At 43.3% G+C, this 20,221-nt stretch overlaps 1 protein-coding gene across 9 annotated transcripts in view; it reads left to right on the top strand.

The window, feature by feature from the left end:
* Nhsl1 (NHS like 1) overlaps positions 1-20,221 on the top strand; it is a 226,747-nt gene that overhangs the window by 200,044 nt on the left and 6,482 nt on the right. For 7 of the 9 annotated variants that reach the window (XM_087190235.1, XM_004846070.4, XM_087190236.1 and 4 more), the window contains 4 exons: positions 6,182-6,374; positions 11,051-11,182; positions 16,272-19,487; positions 20,026-20,158. In XM_087190235.1, coding sequence (XP_087046361.1) covers positions 6,182-6,374; positions 11,051-11,182; positions 16,272-19,487; positions 20,026-20,158 — 3,674 coding nt within the window. The remainder of the gene's footprint in view (positions 1-6,181; positions 6,375-11,050; positions 11,183-16,271; positions 19,488-20,025; positions 20,159-20,221) is intronic. The other 2 variants (XM_087190237.1, XM_004846071.3) reach the window with 1 other exon arrangement.

Below are 20,221 nucleotides of genomic sequence, written 5' to 3'. Positions count from 1 at the left end.
CAGCACTGGATTGGGACATACCCTCCAGTGTAGTGGTTGAATTACTGGCTCACACAATATGTGGACGTGTCTTAGAAACATAGTGCTGTGTCAGAAACATTACAAAGACCATGAAACTGCTTGAAAAGTAAAAACAGATCTCTTCTCCACTTAGGCACACAAACACACACAGGCACATATAAGGAGAAGTAAAGGAGGGATGAACATGGAATTCAAGTTAGTGGTTCGCTCTGGGGAAGCAGTAGGATGGGATGCTGGAGGGGCATGTGTAATCTTTCAGCTCATGAGCTGTGGTAAGTTATTAAGTATTTTTATGTTATACACATTGCACTATAATTTATAATGCTAAAATGATTAAAAACAATGATATCAATGAAACATTTATGTTCTAATGAAGTATTGTCATTATTTTGAGGAAAAGGGGACTTCATATGGGAAAGTTAAAAATCCAAAATGTGTCAATTCAGTATGCACTAAGAAAGTTTAGAGCTTGATTAAGGGACACAGTTTGTGGCCAGGGAGAAAAAGAACAATTGAAGTTCTGTAATAAGGAGCATTGAAATCACCCACTGGCTCGCACGTAGTTGCTGGTAGGGCCCTGACTTGGGCTGCTGCATAGATCCATTTCCACCACCCACACGCTTTCTTCCAGTATAGGCTTGAGGCAGGGAGATACAGAGAGAACAGGACTATGTTTAGGGCCTTATGTCACAGTACACGAAAGGTAAAAGCCAAAAAAGACCTGAGAAGTTTGGGCACCTTATAAAACTTGTCAGGATCCTGAAATCCAAGAGTTGGTGTAAGAGGGATTTTGTTTTGGGAAGAAAAGCAGCAAAAACTAGACATCTTCCAGAAAGGACTAGAATGTATGTTGGTATCCTCTTAAATAGTGCTCTATATAGTCCCATCTGTTTTTCATGTGATAATTACTAAGTGCTGAGTTTAGCTCTGGTTATATTTCAGTTTTCTAGTTTTTAAAAGCAAAGCAAATTTTTTAAAAAGTGGCTAATCCATGTTTCACAGCTAAGCTTCCTTTGGGGTCACTTGGTTGTTCTGCTAGAGAAACCACAGTTAGGCTCCATTGCCCACCTGGCTAGAGCTTGCCCGATTTCCAGGTGGGACCTGCTTGCAAATCCAAAAGCCACAAAGTGGCCGTTGTAGCTGCAGCGATCTCCCTGTGTCATGGGAAGTCAAGCTGCATGTCATGGGGAATCCTTTGTGACCCCCTCTTGTTTCCCAGACCAAGGTATGGTGCATTGCTGAATATTACTGACCAACTAGTAGATGTAAAAGCTGCATTTAAATTCTGAATACAAGGCATGTTAAACTCAATATTTAAAAAGGAAGAAGAGGGCTGGGGATTTAGCTCAATGGTTTCGCCACCTGCTGCGCAAGCACAAGGACCCAAGTTCGATCCCCAGTACCAAAAAAAAAATAAAAAGGAAGAAGAAAAGAGAGTCACTTGTGCTGAAGGATTCCACAGGCATGAAACAGGTCATCACCACTTGGGTCATTCTGTTCCCTGCACGGGGAGATTGATTTGCTCAAGACGTACAGCTGGTAAATGCCAGGGCCAGGATGTCGACCCAACCGACTCCACTTCACCTGCCAACACCACACTGCTGCCTTTCATAGGTTTTTAAAGGTTTGGTTCTTATTCAGAGATATAAACAATTTCACTTTTAGGTCTGAAGACCCAGTTATTTGTTATAAACCTCGGTGAGTGGTTGTTTTATACTATTTCATAGCAGAGCTTTGGGGGTCAGTTCTGGGTTCTAGTCGTAGCTTCCCACTTAGGAACTTTCCAAAAGTAAAAGTAAAGTTAATTTCCTCCTCCAAGTCTCCATTTCCTCTTTATGAAACAAGGCCAACTCTGTGGGGACTAAATGAGATCATCACTACAAAGCTTACAATCCAGGGCAAGCCACATAGCAATTGGTTACTAAATGGTGACCTTTCTAAAGATAAAATTCTGAAATAGCTTTCTATGTAATTCTGAATAAAGCCACTAATGATGCTTATATAGTTTCTTGGAGGACAAATAAAGAAAATATATGTATACTACTTGTCTTAGTTACTTTTCTGTTGCTGAGACAAAATACTCAACACCCAAAGTTAAAGGAGGGAAGGTGTTTGGCTCACAGTTTGTAGAGGTTCAGTCCATAATTGGGTGGCTCCAAGGCAGGGTGTAATGGCAGAGGGATGTCAGAGGAGAAACAGTTGATGGCAGGTAGAAGGCAGCAAGCAACAAGTGACAAGTGATAGATTCTTTTTGTCCCGTTATATTCTATTCAGAATACCTTGGGGCAGGTAGCACCCTTAATTGAACCCAGACCGATGCCAGACCAATCAGTGGACTAATTTAGTAATCACACACCCTTAATCCCAGCATCACACACTCTAGATCCAGCCACCCGTGAAAAGCCCCACCTGTGACCACATGAGGCTTTGAGGGACAATCTAGACACAAGCCAGAACACTACTAATATATTCTAAAGAGGAGAAAAAAAGCAGGAAAGGGGGATATAATATCAGGGAGAAGTTGAAACTGAGTAGGGTGAATGGGTTCTTCCTTGTTCACTTCCTGATTAAAGGGACCATGGAGAAAATTTTTGAGTTAAAGAGGATGCTGCCTGGGCAGTTGTCTAAAGTTGTGGGGGACAGCAAGCACAATGGCAGAAGTATACATAGACTGTATGAGGAACCGCCTGGAGGGTGGTGTGGTTGGAGAGAGAACACTAGGCCAGTCTGTGGATCAGAGTAAGGACTTGGGAGGGGCCAGTGAGCAGAGGATCAACACAATCTGACTAACGTTGTAAAAGATTTCTTTGTGCTGTGTTGAGAATAGACCACTGGAAGGGGAAGGAGTAGGGGATGGTAGCCAGCCGTGGCAGAAGCATACAGACCAGTGAAGAAGCTAGTGAAAGAATCCAGAGTATGCTCATATTGTATTAGTCAGCTTTCTGATGCTATAACAAATATCAGAAATAGTCAATATATAAAGAGAAAAGGTTTATTTTGGATCACATTTGTGGAGTTTTGGTCCATGGTCTTTTGAGCCCCATGGCTTTTGGCCTGTGGTGGAGCAGCACGTCATGGTGGGAGATAGTGGCATTGCAAAACAACCCACCTCATGGCCAGGGCATAACACAGAGGCAGAAGGGGACGGGATCCCCTTCTCGTGGTTTTTTTGGGGTTTTTTTGTTTTTGTTTTTTTTGGTACCGGGGATTGAACTCGGGTCCTTGCGCTTGCACAGCAGGCCCCTTCTCCTGTTTGAGGGCAGCTCCCCATCTCTGTGACCTAAAAAAACCTCCTACCAGGCCCTTAACCCTAACAGTTCCACCAAGTAGGGGAGCAAGCCTCCAACACACACCCCATTGGGGGTCACTGGAGATGCAAACCTTCAGGAGTCAGGATTGACATGTGGCAGGTTCTTCCTGTGGCTATGTTGTGTTTATAAACAGCGGGAGGCATGGGAGTTGTGTCATTCTGAGTGTCCTCCATGCTGGCTTTTGCTGTAGTAGATTGTGGTACTAACAGTCATATTTGCATATAACTCTTCCTGAGCCCTGCTTGGCTGTGAAATTTTCCTGCAAGAGAAGTAAGCACTTTATAAATGGATTTTCTTTGTTGTCATACCGTAGCAGTCCCAAATGTCATCCCATGGCAATCAGGACTACAAGGAAGTGCTATTAATGAAAGTTATCGATTCTGACATTATCAGCCAACTAAAAGAAAAGTAGGTCAGTGGGGCTGGTGAGCATGGCCCAGAAGCTTTTAAAACATAGAGCAGGGCTTCCCACAGCGCCCCTGGCGATGACGGCATCACCAGGAAAAGGGGCCCTCGCTGGAGGGAGTCGCTGCTCTATTGCCAGTCAGCCTGGAGCTTCCCTTTTCCTCCTTTTAAGCCTTTCTTGTTAGGATTTGCTTCTCATTGCTTTCAGTTTTTATGCTGTAGTTCAAGGTTGCCTGAAAAATTATTTCTATGTGTATGTCTCAGAAAATGAGGGTAATCTTCTAATTCACTAGTTTAAGATTCAGCCTCAGACAGATGACTTCTGTACAGAGCACCATGAAATTCTCAAATAAAATTAATTTTGATTTGTGTGTGTGAACCTTACGGAGAGAGAATATGTGTTATGACTTAAACTTTAGCAATGGTGTCATAGCTGCAAAGAAACTGGAAGTAATCAGTTTACATCAGTATGGCTTAGCTGCTGCCGCTGCTGCTGCTTCAGAAATCCCTTTGATTGTGTTACAAGGATCTGTGTGAGTTGTAACCACATATCCAGAATCAGATCAAATATGAATGGATAGAGCTCAACTTAGTGTCATAATATGTCAGTAACAAATGTCAGTTTGTAAATCGAGTATATATGTCCGTTTCATAACAATCAATATTCCAGATGTTCCCTAGGTGAAAAAACTAGATGATCATTTTGTATGTCTTCTGTATATAAACATAAGTATATTTATATGAGTACCACCCTCATACTCCTTATACCTAATAGTAAGACATTGCCACTAAGTCCTAAGAGTACTTCTGTGAGTACAGAAAGTGGGTGGTGTAGCCCATTTACAGCAAGAATCAAGGTTTTTGGAACACATTCAGGTCTTTGGATTCTTAGCCTGGGGGCTTCTCCCTATAGTCCTTTTGAGATTTGTGAAGTGCTAGCAATTGTAGAATAAATACAGATATTTTTCAGCGAGACAAACTCAGTAGCAGTAAACAGTGTTGACAGCATTCTTGGGTTTGAGCTTGACAACAGATGCATTTCTCCCATGTGCTCTCTTACAAGTTGTCTTAGGCCCAGAAAGACATCAAAATACAGCGGTACCTCAGTTCACGAACTTCATTTGTTCTATGATCTTGGAAAAGATGGCCACGTTTGTGTTTGTCTGGGAAAGATGGCCGAGGTCGTGTTTGTCGCCCAATGCAGAGTTAGCAAACAAAACCAAATTTTGCCGAACACTATAGTGTTTGCAAACAAAAGTGTTTGTGAACTGACGTCCCTCTGTACATCTTTTAAAGCTAGATAAATCCTCACAAGCATAAGTAAGTCAAAGAGAACAGACAGTAAGATTTCCTTCATAGAAAGTTCGAATATAGGCCAAACGAAGCCATGAGATTAGAAGTCTCAATAGCAGTTACCCTTGTTTGGGGATGAATGGCTTGGAGCGGGTTGCATGGATCTGGTTGCTGGTTATACTGAGGCTCCCTTTGGGAAGATTTACTAACTTTATCCTTCAGTAAAATTCTTAAATGCTTTACTTTCATGAGCGGCAGCTCAGTTTCAATGCTTTAGACTTGAAGAGCAGTTCTTGCATATTTATTGTATGTCACAAACTGCTATTTCCCAGCAAAGCCAGTTGGTACCCTTTTTTGTTGTTCCTAAGCATGTTGCTTTGATTTTGAGTTCTTGGCCTTTCATTGTCACAGAGTTAGCTACCATGGAGCCATGGTAAAGTCCCTCATAAAATGCTTGCCAACACAACGTTAGTGGTTACATTTAAGCACAACTTTTAAGGGGTTGTGGGAGGAAAGGTATGGAAGAAGGATTGTTCAGTTGGAATGTTAATCTGTATCAAAACAGGCACTGCTAGAAATGTTTTCATGAAATTCTGATAAGGCCCGGAGCACAGCTTTCATCAGCTTCTTATAATTTAACAATTTCACACTGGTTTTTTTCCCCCCGTATAGGTGGTTTCAGAAGAGCACAAACAGTTGAACAACAATAGCTGTATCATTTTTGAAGTGTTTCTTGAGGTCAGAGCCTAAAGGAAATAAGATTGAGGTTAAAAATTACTTTGAGGAAAACTAAATTTTCATAAAAATGGAAACTGATGGTTGCAGCTATGATGTTTCTCCAGCTTTCTAATGTTAGACTAAATCTGTAAGCTTTCTGACCATGGCAAAGATAGGAAAAACTGGAAGAATGTAAAAGATTTTGTGGGTCAGCAAAACCTTCTGCAGTCCTCGCAATTTATAGACCAAGACCAGGTGAATTGTGCATTATGGGTCATGCTGAAGGGAATAAGCAGTTTTCTCCCAAACCATTGCTTCGCTTAAGCGTAATCAATTCTTTGGCTTCCTTTAAAACAATCTAATTGTAAAAATAAAATGTAGTTTTAAATGTTCCTGCCAGCTATTTACACATGGTGACTTTTTTTTCTCGGCAGTGTTCTGTTTCTTCATCAGAGGAGGAAAGACTTACTGGCATCAGGAGACCGAAAACGCCAACCTCAGCTGACTTCTCTGACCTTAATACTCAGACAAACTGGACCAAGTCACTGCCGCTGCCAACACCGGAAGAGAAGATGCGACAGCAAGCCCAGACGGTGCAGGCTGACGTGGTGCCCATCAACATAACTGGTACGTGCTGCTGAGCAGGTGCTCCTGGGAGAGGACCCTGGCTTTTGTTTTGTTACATGCTCTTAGCATTTCATTTCCACATCAAAGGGAATAGCTATGGTCCTACTTCCTGCTCCCTGTTTAATGAAAGGACTATCAAAACTGCACACACAGATACACATAAAATATCTGTTGTTTGTTGGGTCAGGAGACTGTCGTCACCCGAGATTGATGTCAAGGAACTTGATGATTCAAACATTCATTTAAGGCATGCCTTTTTTAATTGGATTGCTTTTTAATCCGATTTTGGTTATATAGGGACATTTTCTACATGTGGTCCTGGGTAAGAAAAAACTATATTCCCTTCTAAAAGGTTACTTTAAGTAATACTTATAGAAGTGAAGAAATAATTATTTTGTGATGCTTCTGACAGATTTGTTTACCTTCTTATTTTCTCAAGTAGAAAAAGGGAAGAATTCTTGAAATAAAAATATCAAGAGGATGAATAACTATAAAAATATTTTTAAAAATCTTAATAGGGCGATCATTTTATATTTTGATTTCTATAATTTCAGTTCCACAATCTTCACATAAGAATCTGTCCTACACAGAGTAAACAATTTCAGAATATGTTAAGTTGAAGTGTATTATCAGATGTGAAATTATGGAATTTTAGAGTCAGCCTTTAGTCATTTGTGCTAATTAAAATGACTGACACCAAGGTATATAAAGTTCAAAGCTGATCTTTCACACACTCAGAAGAGCTATTAAAAAGATACTGAAAAGTTGCCTGTTTTAACACTTCTGTAGCTCTAGCCTCCACAGAGAATTGGCCAGTGGTTAGGGGAAGATACAAAGGGCAAGATAGGTCAGTTAAGTGTTAAGAAGGGCTAGGTAAGGTAGAGGGAGAACAATAGGGCTGAACTATGCTTATCAGTGCCCCCGCCCAGTCAATCCCCAGTACCAAAACAGACAGACAAATGAAAGAGTTAATAGTGTGAACCATTTGACTGGTCTTTATAGAAAGAGATGAGCCATAGTCTTCATTGGTAATCAGTCAAATTGGGTGACCAAAAAGGATGATTTTCATTAACAGTTGGGATGAAACGTCATAGCATCCTTGTTCTCTACTGCGGTATAGAAAGCTTCCTGCCATGGCACTGGTGGCTGGTAAGGGCTAATGACATCTTGAAGATTTTTTAAAAACTTTAACAGGATATTTGGAAATCACATTTAGAACTCTTTCAATTCTGGGTAAAGTTAAAAAGTACATGAATTTTTTCTATTTCATTTATATTTTTTCACATTTATTTTACTTAAACCTTAAAGAAATAGTGTGGCATTTTAATCCATTGTCTTTGTAAATGGCCTGGTTGCTCTTCATGAATGTGTTTCTCTTTCACTTAGTTCATATTTTTCTAAAGATTATTTTTATAAGCAGATATGTTTCAATATGTAGTATAGCATTTATTGCTTGATGAAATACATAGGCACATATTTTCTATAAGAGAATAAATTATATTATTTGATTGATTAAATACAGAAGTATAATTACATTATATATGATTAAATGCCTCAGAAATAATATTATGAGATAAGATTATTGTGCTGTGAAATATGATAATCCTTAATGGAATTGTGGTGAGACATTATCGTGCAATTAGGAGATTTAAAATACAGTAACTAGCATTTCAGGAATACAGAATTATTTACAATGAAATAGATCATCACACTAGAAGACAAGGAAAATTAAAAATAAAAAAATAGATGACAGCATTATATCTTTGAGTTTTAATTCTCTCCTGTGTGATGACTAAATGGATATAAATTATATGGTGTTTAAATGCCACCCAGGAAAGGGGTCTGACAGTAAAGAAATGAGCAGAGAAGTTATGTCAAAATGTAATTTACTTTTAATTAAGTGATTAATATTTTGTAGAAATGTCAGAATTAAATATATCTAATAACATGTATTACTCTGTTTTATGGATCTGTGTGTTCACACACACACGCGTATTTCTTCAATGATTCATTTTTCTAATCTGGTGTAAAGAAGCAATAAAATTTAAAATTTTCCCTTTTGGTAGGTAGACTGATACTGCTTCTTGCTCTTTAAATTACAGATTTCTAAAGTTGTAGTAGATTTTTGAGATTAAAAAAAGTAGCTTCTTGTAGGAAATTGTCATGAACTCAATACTTTGGGGGAGCTTCTCATCAGGGAGAAACAGTTGCCCACAAATATATTGCTTCAAATACAGAGTGAAGGGGCTGGCAGTTTGGTTCAGTGGTTCCTCCTCCTACCTTGCAAGCGCAGGGTCCTGAGTTTGATCCCCGGTACCAAACAAACAAACAAACAGAGTGAAGCCCACCAGGCCTAGAGGTGTAGAACGTCATCATAATAAACTAGAAAATGGATTTAATCCCTTTAGTGATAATCCCGTGAGGACTTACCATGTTCTAAAAGTTTAAAATAAAAAGTACATATGGGGATAGGGATTTAGCTCAGTGGTTCTGCCACCTGCCTCGCAAGCGCAAGGTCCTGAGTTTGATCCCTGGTACTAAAACAAAAACCAAAACAAAAGTACATATAAATATATTCCATAAGTTGCCATGTGGGATAACAATTCTTCTACCTGAAAGATGAGTGTAGGGAGTAAACACACTTAAACGATTTTTGCAAACTGGCTAGTGTTTGAACTGTCTTATTTCTAAGTGATAACCACAACTAACTGGTGCCATTTTTCAAAGAGTGATTCAATCCAACAGTTGTTTACTGAGTAACTACTTTGTGCAAGGTATTAGGTGAGTGCCATAGGTGATCCTAAGGGACATGATTCATGCTCTCTACCCTCAAAAAATGTATAACCCAGCAGCTGAGATAGTTCTTTTATTTTGTACATTTGTTTGTTTGTTTGTGTTTTGAGACTTGCTATGGGGTCTTGCTATGTAGTGCAGGCTATTTTTGAACTCACTGTGTAGTCCAGGCTGGCCTTGAATTCACAGTGATCCTCCTACTTCAGCCTTGCAAGTGCTGGGATCGCAGGTGTGCACCACCATGCCCAGCTGAGATAGTCTTTTTTTAGACTGAGATGCAAATGCTTTTCCTGGTGATTGTTGTAGATGTTCATCTTCATTTGGTTTATTTCTTCATTTCCTTGGAATTCAAGTGGACTTATTTTTGTTTTTGTTATGGAAGCAAAACTGGAGACTAAATACAACTTTCTGTTAATGTATTGTCCATTCTCGGTTTTCGTTTTGTTTTGTTTTGGTGCCAGGGATCAAACTCAGGACCTTGCGCTTGCAAGGCAGGTGGTGGCACCACCGAGCCTCTGGCCCTATATTGTCCATTCTTAATGTCCTGATACAGGGAATTTTTTCCTGCTGCTCCAGGGAACTAATGAACCACTGAAGTCCTGACTTGCCCCCTTCACGCCTCATGTGTGCTACTGCACATAAGTGACCCGTTTGTCACAGCAGTGGTACCTTCTGATGTTTCAGGCTCTTCTCTCAATTATTTCTGTTATTCTCTATTTGGGACAAAGTTGCAAGAATTTGCAAGGTTGCAAGCATTTATTTATGCTTTCATAAAATATGCTCCTCATAGGGGAAATGTGTTTGGATCATTCAGATCTTTTTTCTGTTTTGGTTAGATAAGGTTCACAGTTTACTATGCTCAAAATGCAAGTTACATTGTCCACAACAGAGCCATTGTGAATAGAGTGAATATCTTATACTTTCCTTGTGCATAGGAATGATGGAAATATGATGTGTTTGTATATTTGTATATATATTATTCTCTTTTGGGGGAGAATAACCTTGTAAAGCAATCAATGCTATAAAACTTCCTTAACCAAATTAGCAAATAATTTAATCAGACCAATCAGTAACTTGTAGTGCTACAAATGTTATTATTTTATGGTTTCCCATGGTGTGTAATCACACAGACTTACACTTTAGGGAGGAAAAGAAGTCCTGTGGTTGTGGCCTCTGGGATTTGATGGCAACATTGCTTGAAATGGCTCAGTTAAGGTTACCATTAAATGGTGGTCATGAAACAGAGAGAAGCAGTTGGTTTTGGTAAGAGCAGTGCTATGGGGGTCTCATTGTGACCAAAGTACTTTGTCATTAGAAGGCTTTTCATTTTTCATTAAAATTATATCTCACACTATAACAATTTCCACAGTCTATGCAAATTGTCAGCCTCTTTGGATGAAGAAAAAGCTGTGGATCTTGATTAAATTATTTTGTTTCATTGCAAGACCCAATATGATACTGGTCCCTGTGGGATGACCAGGTGAGCAAAATACCTGTTGTCATCACCACTGATGCGCCCAATAAAGAGTGATTTCGGTGAGCAGAGACCTGTGTGAAACACTTCCAAGCTGCTGCATTTTAAAAATAACAGAATCACCCTTCTGGTATGTTAATATTACATCCCATTTGCTATTCTGGCTTGTTAGAAAATGAGATCGAGGTACGTCCTTCAGAAGGACGTGTGCCCAGAAATCGGAAAGCAGCCTTCTGGTGATAATGTACATTCCTTCCTTTTACGCCCTTCAGCATTCATCATCATGTGACTGGCTAACATCATTATTAATACCTTCTTATCATATTACAATGAGCTTCTGGAAGAAAGTGCATGGTGTCAGCTTGCTTGAAAATAACATTGCTTTGCTTGTTCTACTGCTCTACATTAGGGGAGAATTTCGATCGCCAGGCCAGCCTTCGGCGGTCTCTAATTTACACAGACACTCTGGTAAGACGACCGAAGAAAGTCAAAAGGAGAAAGACTATTACAGGAGTCCCTGACAACATACAGAAGGAGCTAGGTATGGCTCTTCAGAACTGCATTTTTGCCCCTCCTTGCTGCTCGGCATTACTCCGCTAACCTCGTGTGGTGCTTAGACAGTTCATACATTCTCATAGCAAACTTCTTTCCTGACAAAGCATGAGGTGCAAATCCTACATCCCATGAAGGCAAATCACTGCATTTTTGGAAGACCGGAAGGGGAACAGCCTATATGAAAACTCTTAATTGGGATGATAGACACTGAGTGTTTGTCATCTCTAGGCACCTTGAACATTGGTTATTTCCACAATTAAATTTACTTTTCATTTAGAATTTGGATTCTTATGAACTAAAGCCTTATTCTAGGACTTCCCATTATGAGTGAGAACTTCTACAGTTACACTGACAATACTGTGGCATGATGTCTTGAGGCCATAGTCAGGAATTATTGGAAAATGCCAATATGACAGAAAGTGATCATTTAGGTCAGCAAATGATCGTTTATGTCAGATAACATTATTACTTTCAGTGAAACAGTTTCATACCTTTTTCTTCAGTACTTTTCAACCTATGATCAAGACAGAAAAAGAAAATATTAGGGCTGGTGGAGAAGGTTGTGAACTCACTATTCACTCATCATCCTGCTGGTGTTTGTGTTTCCATGTGCTTTGGGCAACCCGTTCATTTTCCTCTGTGATACTTTCCTTTCCCTGCTTCTTGGGACAGCTCATGGGTGACCTTGGGCAGGTCACCTTACCTCTCTGGGTCTGCTTCCTTGTTCCGAAAATGGAATGGTAATGGTAATAGAATCTACCTGATAGAGTCATTGAGACTAAATGAATTTGTATCTGTGATGCACTTAGTACCTGGTACTATCACAAATGTAATAGCCATTGTTGTCATTATTGCAGGGAGCGTAATGCTACCTGTTTTGACATTTTTCTCTTCCTCTTTTGCCAACCTGTGGGCTTATTTCCCAATAGTTACTACCACCTGACGTTATTTACTTGTCTTTATTATTAACAGTTTCACTCCAGAAACTGAGTCATTACTGTATTCCTGAAATTGCTTACTAGCTTTTTAGTAAGTAAAGCAGGCTTATCCTAAAAAACAGTGAAGTATCTATTACAGCACCTTGAGGTAGGGTTTCAGCCTCTGGTGCCACAGGCAATTTGCCTGTGTCTTCTTTTTCCCAACACTGTTGCTTAAATGTCTGGTATTAGGGAGGGCAGGCTCACTCTTCTTTACCTGGCATTTTTGCTTTTACTGACATGCAGTCCTACATTATCTGCTCTGTGCTTTCTAGACTGAAGCAGCATTTGGACAAGAATAGCAGTGCTTTGCCTCTGCCCTAGGTAGCTCCTGTGAGCTGGGTGAGGACAGGTTCTGGTCCTGTTCTGTAGCAGGAACACTGGCTAGAAGGAAAGGCAGGACTGTCCCTGCATCCATGGGATGTGTGAAGTCCCTCTTTGGCTCAGGGCCTGCACGCTGCTCCTATGGCTGCCTGAAGCTTCTGCTACCTTCATTAAACCTAGGCCTAGAAAAGCCTTGTGCATTTTCCCTTCTCCTCAAAATGTAGTTGTATTTCGTTCTTTCAAACTTTTTTTCCTGCTTATTGAGGTGACAGCTACCAAATTTGAGAAGCTAATCTGTATGCGTATGCTCAGAAGGTATGTAATGGGCTAATTTCTTACAGTAATCAGGAACTCTTATACTTTATCTGGTCTTTTTAGAAGATGTGCTTTCATTAAAGGAATGATTGTAAGGACAGGCATTTAGGCCCTTTGTAAGAAAAAAAGGTTGAAGATTTGAGGAAAGCTACATTTTAAGTGGCTTTCCAAGCAGAATAAGAAGGTTCTGCATGATTTTGTGTAGAGTATTAGGCTAGTTTGGCCCATATTTAATAATACTTCTTGGACCACATATGTAATATACAGCCTAGAACCTGAGAGTTAGGAACTTTTATTATTGAACCAGCCAATGTGGAGCCAATAATTTGATGTTTGTTTTCATCACACTTAAACGACCTGTCCCTCTGGGTAAATCATATCTTTTGCAATTTTCGTATTTTTTAAATTAGTGATTGCATCCCTGGAACACACATTTATTTCTTGTTTGCATGTGACATGGTACTGCCACTGATGCTGGAGGAGAGAAAATAGCTTTCCCTACATCATCTGTGTTGGTACCGTTGGCAGGCCGGGGGCAGTTGGTGTCACTGCATAGCCACGGGCATGACCTGGATGTCAGCTGAGGAGTCACAGAGACAACTGTGTCTAAGTTAGAGCTGGTTAAAAACAAGAAATAGACAATTAAACAAGGACTCAGTTTTACAGATAGGCTAGTTCAAGGTTTAGTGGATAGAATGAGGGAAGTAGCATGTGAAAACAGTTCTGTTTAGCAGAAGAATTGGATTATATATTTGCCCTATCCTTTCAAGATTTCTGGTTGACCTTGCAATGACTCTCCATATTTTGTATTTATAAAGATTCTGGTTTGGAAGTCTGTGCTACCTAATGATTACCAACAGTAGACACCTCATACTTCCTTTAAAATTAGTCTTTCTCTAGATACAACACACTGGGAAGTGTGGCTGAGTCATAAAAAAGTTAGACAAAAGGGGAATTGGTTCTCTGGAGGAAAGGCAGTCACTAGGAAAGACACACCCTGTCTGTTAGACGCTGTCCAACCTGCCATGGGTTTAGAGTTTAAAACTCCAGCCATATAGAGGTACTTCCACTAGAAAGCCATATTATGCTTAATTAAGGGCAGTTTTTAGTTCAAAATCCATGAATTGTAGACTCTGGAGACTAACCAGCATATAGTGCTTTAAAACCAAGGTAGGGGGATTTAGCTCAGTGGTTCTGGGGCCTGCCTCGAAAGTACAAGGTCCCGACTTCAATCCTTGGTCCTCCCCCCCCAAATAAAACCAAGGTAGGATATTTAATGTAATATAATATTTAATGTAATGTCAATTCTCATCTATTGTTTAAGGTCTTTAAGAAAACATTAATTAATTTATTTATTTAGGTACTGGGGATCGAACTCAGGACCTTGTGCTTGTGTGGCAGGCGCTGGAACCACTGAGCTAAATCCCTGGCCCAAGAAATCATTATTTTAAATAAGAAAATGTATTCAGCTGTAGACAAAGAAATGCCTATATTTCTATTTTCAGAAGCCTAGCATAAGTTCACACTCAAAACACATGTACCAACTCCCCACAGGGAATGTAAACATCATGTACTACAAACATGCACTAATTTAAAAAAAAATAAAGGAAGGCTAATTAATAGGAAAAAAAGAAAAAAATCATTACTCAAAAATATGAGGATTTTACTTATGGCACTTAAATGGTTAAAAATCTACCACTGACCCCAAGCAAAAAATCACTGCAGGTTTGAAAGAAAAACATTAAGACCCATTGTTGAATAGAATGAGGTATCTCAAATGTTTGGCATGAAGTGAATGCAGCATAAGCCAACCTCTCACCTTCCAGATGACCGAATGGCAGGAATTCACACCTTCTGTTTTTCTTTCCTCAAAGTGGGCTTTTTCTTGCTCCTGCCTCTTTGCCCACTTTTCCTTTCTGAAGCAGTCACGCACATGCGTGAGTGTGTGTGTGTATGTTCATTGAGTGTTTGGCAGAGGGTGGAGAGAGGAAATAGAGCCTCTTTGGTAAAAACACAGTATAATCATGATTCTCCATTGGCACAGTGAAGGAAAGTGCTGTATCATGGGAGCCTTCCTTGTGGGGCGACATCTTTGAGGTGCGTACAAGCTCACTGCTATCATTTTAGTGACACCCTTTGCTATTATGGTGAGGAAAGGGTTTACATACGCAGTCAGGGACATGTGGCACATGGTGAAATGGGGGCAGGGCAGGCTGAGGACTCCCATGGTTACTAGGGCCTTGTCCAGGTAGCCGGAGGCTCAGGTAAAGTCATTCAGGAAAGCTGGGGCCTGAGATCCTTTCTTTTGTGTTAATTTCCAAAGTGTATCTGATGCCTTATAACTTGTTGTCTTCCATTTAAATGAGGGAGACAAAATTATAATCTTTTTATTCAATCATAAGCCTACACAGAAATGAATCTGAGCATCATGTTATGAGGTTTCTTCTTTTAGAATCAGATAGAATTATTTTGTTGATATACAACTGTATTTGACTACTGTCCCTGTATATGTTTCTTACTAGATGAACACCACATAGAGAGAACCATGGTTTTGCTACTATTTTTAAAGGTTTAATTCGTCCCGAGGACTGATTTCACGTTCTCAGTACATTCTGGGGACGCTCTTGGCTTCATGATTTTTTTTTTTTAAACTATGTTCTTTTCTGGGTAGCCTGAGATCTGTTTATCTATACTTAAGGTTTTTCTCATCCACTTCCTTCTTTTTTTGCCATTCCTCACGTTTCTTTCTTTTTAACATGGTGCTTTCTGTTTGGTTGTAAAACTCCAAGAAATGATTAAGCCTAATTTGAGTTGTTTACCGGATCAGTTCCTGCTGCTCTACCCCCACCAGAACACAACAGATTGCTGTGGAATCTTGGATGTCACAAACAGACAGATGATAAGGGCTTAAGATGGATAATGAAATGTTTGAAACACAGATGGGCCTGTAAATCAAGTTTCTTTTTCTTAGGATTTCCTTCTGACATTAAAAAAAGAAATTAAATGTAATTAACACTATTTTATAACAATATCCCTTGTAAATGGTATTTCTGAGGCTCTGTTGTTCTACTGCTGCATTCATTGTTTGGGGGGAAGATAGTCCCTGCTTGATAGATACTCTGTACCTGTGCAAAAGTGTACCTTGAAGTCTTTCCTAAAAGCTGGTTATGTGAAAGGTAAATCCTGCACAGCCATATGTGGTACTCAAGCTGTAGGAGGATTTGAAGTACATAGTAAGAAGAAAAGTACATGATAAAATAAGGATTTTTATCTTAGGAGGTATCAGGAGCTATTTAAACTCAATTAGGTATGCATAGGAAAGAAGAAACTAAATCAAAGAGAAAAAGTATTTTTGTTTGTTTCTTTTAATCACAACAGAGTCAGAAGGGGCCGGGGGCACAAGTGACGCCGTGGATTTCTGTTTTCAGGATTACAAGCCTCTTTCTGCTTTCTCCCCAGCATCAGGCACTGGCCAAGATGAGGCCGGTGGTCCCTCAGGGTACCCCCCAGACCACTGTTCCATGCGAGGAAGGCTTGATAGCTATCACTGTGCTGGGCAGCGCTCAGAAACCAGGGACTCCGGCTGCCAGACCGAGGATGTGAAAGTTGTGCCACCCTCGATGAGAAGAATCAGGGCCCACAAGGGGCTGGGCATTGCCGCCCAGATGAGCCCCTTCTCAGGCTCCTCCGGCAACATGTCTGTGCTGAGCGATCCGGCGGGTGTCACATTCCCCTCTCGCCTCAACAGTGACGCTGGCTTCCACAGTCTTCCACGTTCTGGGGCCAGGGCCAGTGCTCACTCCCTGGGTGCCCTGGGCCCTGCAGATGATGTGGACAGCTCCTTCCCCTACCAGAGGGCTAACTCACATGGAGACAACAACTTAGGACATTTCGGAGGTGCCCCGAGGTCAGGAACATTTTTGAGGCCCAAATCCCAGGAGCTGAGGCACTTTGAGAGTGAGACCGTAACAAGCCCAGCGTGTATGGTCTCCCCTCATGCGACCTACTCCACCAGCATCATCCCCAATGCCACCCTCTCGTCGTCTTCGGACATTATCATTCTTCACACTGCTCAGAGTGTGGGGCCGCTCGACAGCAGAATGACCAGCTCCTCGTACTCAAGGATCAAACCCAGACACGGTGTGCAAGTTGGTCACCAGTCCCCCAGCCATCACTGGAGTGACGGCCACTCCTCCATTCATTCACAGCCCTTCGACTCCCATTCCCCCAGTATCACCACACTGCTGTCCGTCTGTGGCTCAGAGGTCTCTCCCAATGGGTCCCAAGCCATGCCTTGTAATTGCAGAAACACCCTGAGTTTCCCAGCCCACTCCCAGGATGTGGACGGCAAGAGTGAGTCCAGCTCTTCCGGGGACAGAGGGCAGGGCAGTGTGGAGCCGTGGGAGCACAGGGCCTCTGGCAGTGGGCGGGTGTCACCCCTGAAGCCCCATCTGGCTGCCCCTGGCTGCTCTACTCCCACAAGTAACCAGAGCAGCTGCAGTTTGGACCAGACATCCACCAGAGAGGATGCAGGCTCCCTGTGCTCCGAGGACCACGCTGCCTACTACAGGTCGGTGCACAGTGACTCGGGATGTGGGCCTGGGAATCTGTGCAATAGCAGTGGTGGCTTTGAGAACCCCAGGGACAATGTGGTCAATGTTTTCGATGGAAGAGCTCAGAAAAGCCAAGGGGACCAGTCAGGGTACCCTGATAAATCCCTTCCAAGAAACATCTCTTTGAAGAAAGCCAAGAAGCCTCCCCTGCCGCCGTCCCGGACAGACTCTCTCCGCAGGATTCCCAAGAAGAGTGGCCAGTCGAACGGGCAGGTGCTTAATGAGAGCCTGATCGCCACACTCCAGCAGTCGCTGCAGCTGAGCCTCCCGGGCAAGGGTGGCAGCTCGGCCTCGCAGAGTCCCTGCAGTGACTTCGAGGAGCCCTGGCTGCCCCGCTCCCGGAGCCAGAGCACGGTCAGCGCTGGCAGCAGCATGACCTCCGCCACCACCCCCAATGTGTACTCCCTGTGCGGGGTCACGCCGTCGCAGAGCGACACGAGCAGCCTCAAGTCGGAGTACACGGACCCTTGGGGCTACTACATTGACTACACAGCTGTGCAGGAAGAGCCCGGGGACCCAGCGGGGTGTGGCTCAGCCAGCAGTGGAGCCCCTACTGGGAATGGCCCAGTCCACCACATCCAAGCGGAGTCCAAGGCCATGATGCCCCAAGTGCCGGGCAAACCAAAGGTCATATCGCCAGAGAAGTCCCAGAGAGTCACTTCTCCATCCAGTGGGTATTCCAGCCAGTCGAATACACCCACAGCACTCACCCCCGTGCCTGTGTTTTTAAAATCAATGTCACCAGCCAATGGGAAGGGGAAGGCCAAGCCCAAGGTACCAGAAAGGAAGTCTTCCCTGATCTCTTCAGTATCCATGTCCTCCTCGTCCACGTCTCTGTCCTCTAATACGTCCACCGAAGGTGGCGGCACAGTGAAGAAGCTGGATGCTGCCCCAGCTCTGCCCTTTGCTCCTCCTCCCCTTTCTCCTGTCCCAGCCCCATGTCCTGCAGATAAGCCCTCCCTTCTTCCCCCACCTCCTGTAGCAGATAGCCCCGAGTGCTCCCCTCTGCCTCACTCACCTGTGTTTCCCCCTCCACCCCCAGAAGTGCTCACCCTCTTCTGCTCCCCCACTGATGGGTGCTGTCCCCCTCCCCCCCCTGCACTGAGCCCCTTTATGCCAGATGCACTGGCTTCCTCACCAGCGCCCCCACCTTTCCCACCCTTCTTGGAGCCCCCACCTGCCCCCCCTCTGGACCCCAAATTTATGAAACACACCAGGCCTCCTTTGAGAAAGTCTGGGCAGCCTGAATCCTCCTGGGAGGCCCTCAGGCCATCTCCGAACAAGGAGGAGAGTGGCAGGCCTCCCATGCCCCTCATCACCACGGAAGCACTGCAGATGGTACAGTTGAGGCCCGTGAGAAAGGGCTCAGGCGCCGAAGTGGCACTGTCGCCTGAACCAACAGCTCAGGAACAACGAACTCCGACTGCTCTGCAATATCACTTAAAGCCATCTGCTCTCCTGAAATCCCGAAATAGCATAAATGAAATGGAGAGTGAAAGCCAGCCTGCCTCTGCAACTAGCTCGCTTCCGACGCCTGCCAAGAGCCAGAGTCAGGGTGACCGTGACAGTGCAGCCGAGCATGGCGGTCCTGCGAGCTGCAGCTATGGAGCGCCACGTCCTGGGCCAGGCTCCAGGGAAGCAGAGTCTGGGCCTGGCCTCAGGACCACCCCACTCCCAGACTCTTCACCCATCAGGAAGCCGCCCCCCATCTCCAGAAAGCCCAGACTGTTCCTGGTGGTGCCACCTCCACAGAGAGATTTGGAAGCGGAGCCCTCGGAGAATGGGAGTGAAGCCCTCCGAGCTGTGCCCAGCTCCACCAGGGCAGAGGAGGGCTCCGCGCACAGCAACGAGGCGAAAGGGGGTTTTGCAGCCCAAGCCAGTCCTCACGCCACGGACCCCAGCAGCTTGGTTTTGGAGGGAGGAGCTGCAGGGTTCGTGGAAACCAATGCCCCCATGGTACAGCCTGATGCCTCACCAGCCCCCACGCAGGCAGAGCCAGCCGGGGACGGCGCAGATGGTGGGGGCAGTGCAGAGAGCTGCCCTTCTCAACAGGATGGAGAAGGTAAGTCCGGCTTCTCTCTGCTGTGTTTCTCTCTTCATCTGCAGCTGCGCCAAATAGGCCTGCTGAGTTACACATGGGACCCAGGTAGATCAGATTTATCCACAGGAAAGCTAGCAGCATGTGGGCCTCTGCATGTAAGTTACAACTTTACATTTTGTGACTTTTTTTCCCCAAAAAAATCCAGGTCTAAGGGGAGAGCTTACAGAGTTGGCAGAAAATAGGGAGGTGGGGGTGGTTTGTAGCAGGCTGGGTATGAAATAACAATGAATAATCTCCCTTCTGAAGAACTGCAAAGAAACGTTCTCTCAGAATTTAAGAGGAATCCAGTACAAGTTCTGTAGCAGACAGGAGTGAGCCCTAGCTGGCAGGCTTGTGTCATTTCCTGCATCTTTGTTAAACCAAGAACTGCAGACCCCACCGTGTCCCCGTGGCTCTCAGACTGTCAGGAATGGCAGAGAAGCAGCAGATTTGGGAGCCTGGCAGAGGGTTGAAATTCTAGTCGAGACATCTCATTGCCTGCCTGCTTGCTTCTCCCTAGCTGGGGTGCAGGAGACGCACTCAGCCGATCCCTCCTCGGAAGCTTGTGACGCCTTCAACAAAGATGACGTCGAGGAGGTGACGACCCCCACGAGACCCAGGACCACCGAAGACCTTTTTGCAGCTATTCACAGGTATCCTCCATTCTACTTCAATCTTCTTTAGAAATCCTTCTTTCCAAACGGTTCCTCTGTTTT

The sequence above is a fragment of the Heterocephalus glaber genome, unplaced genomic scaffold (genome assembly GCF_053883595.1).
Source record: "Heterocephalus glaber isolate CG9 unplaced genomic scaffold, H.glaber_assembly_v1.0 deba00001550, whole genome shotgun sequence".
Classification (NCBI taxonomy): domain Eukaryota; kingdom Metazoa; phylum Chordata; class Mammalia; order Rodentia; family Bathyergidae; genus Heterocephalus; species Heterocephalus glaber.
The sequence above is the reverse complement of the archived record's forward strand: the minus strand, read 5'-3'. Positions and strand labels throughout refer to the sequence as shown.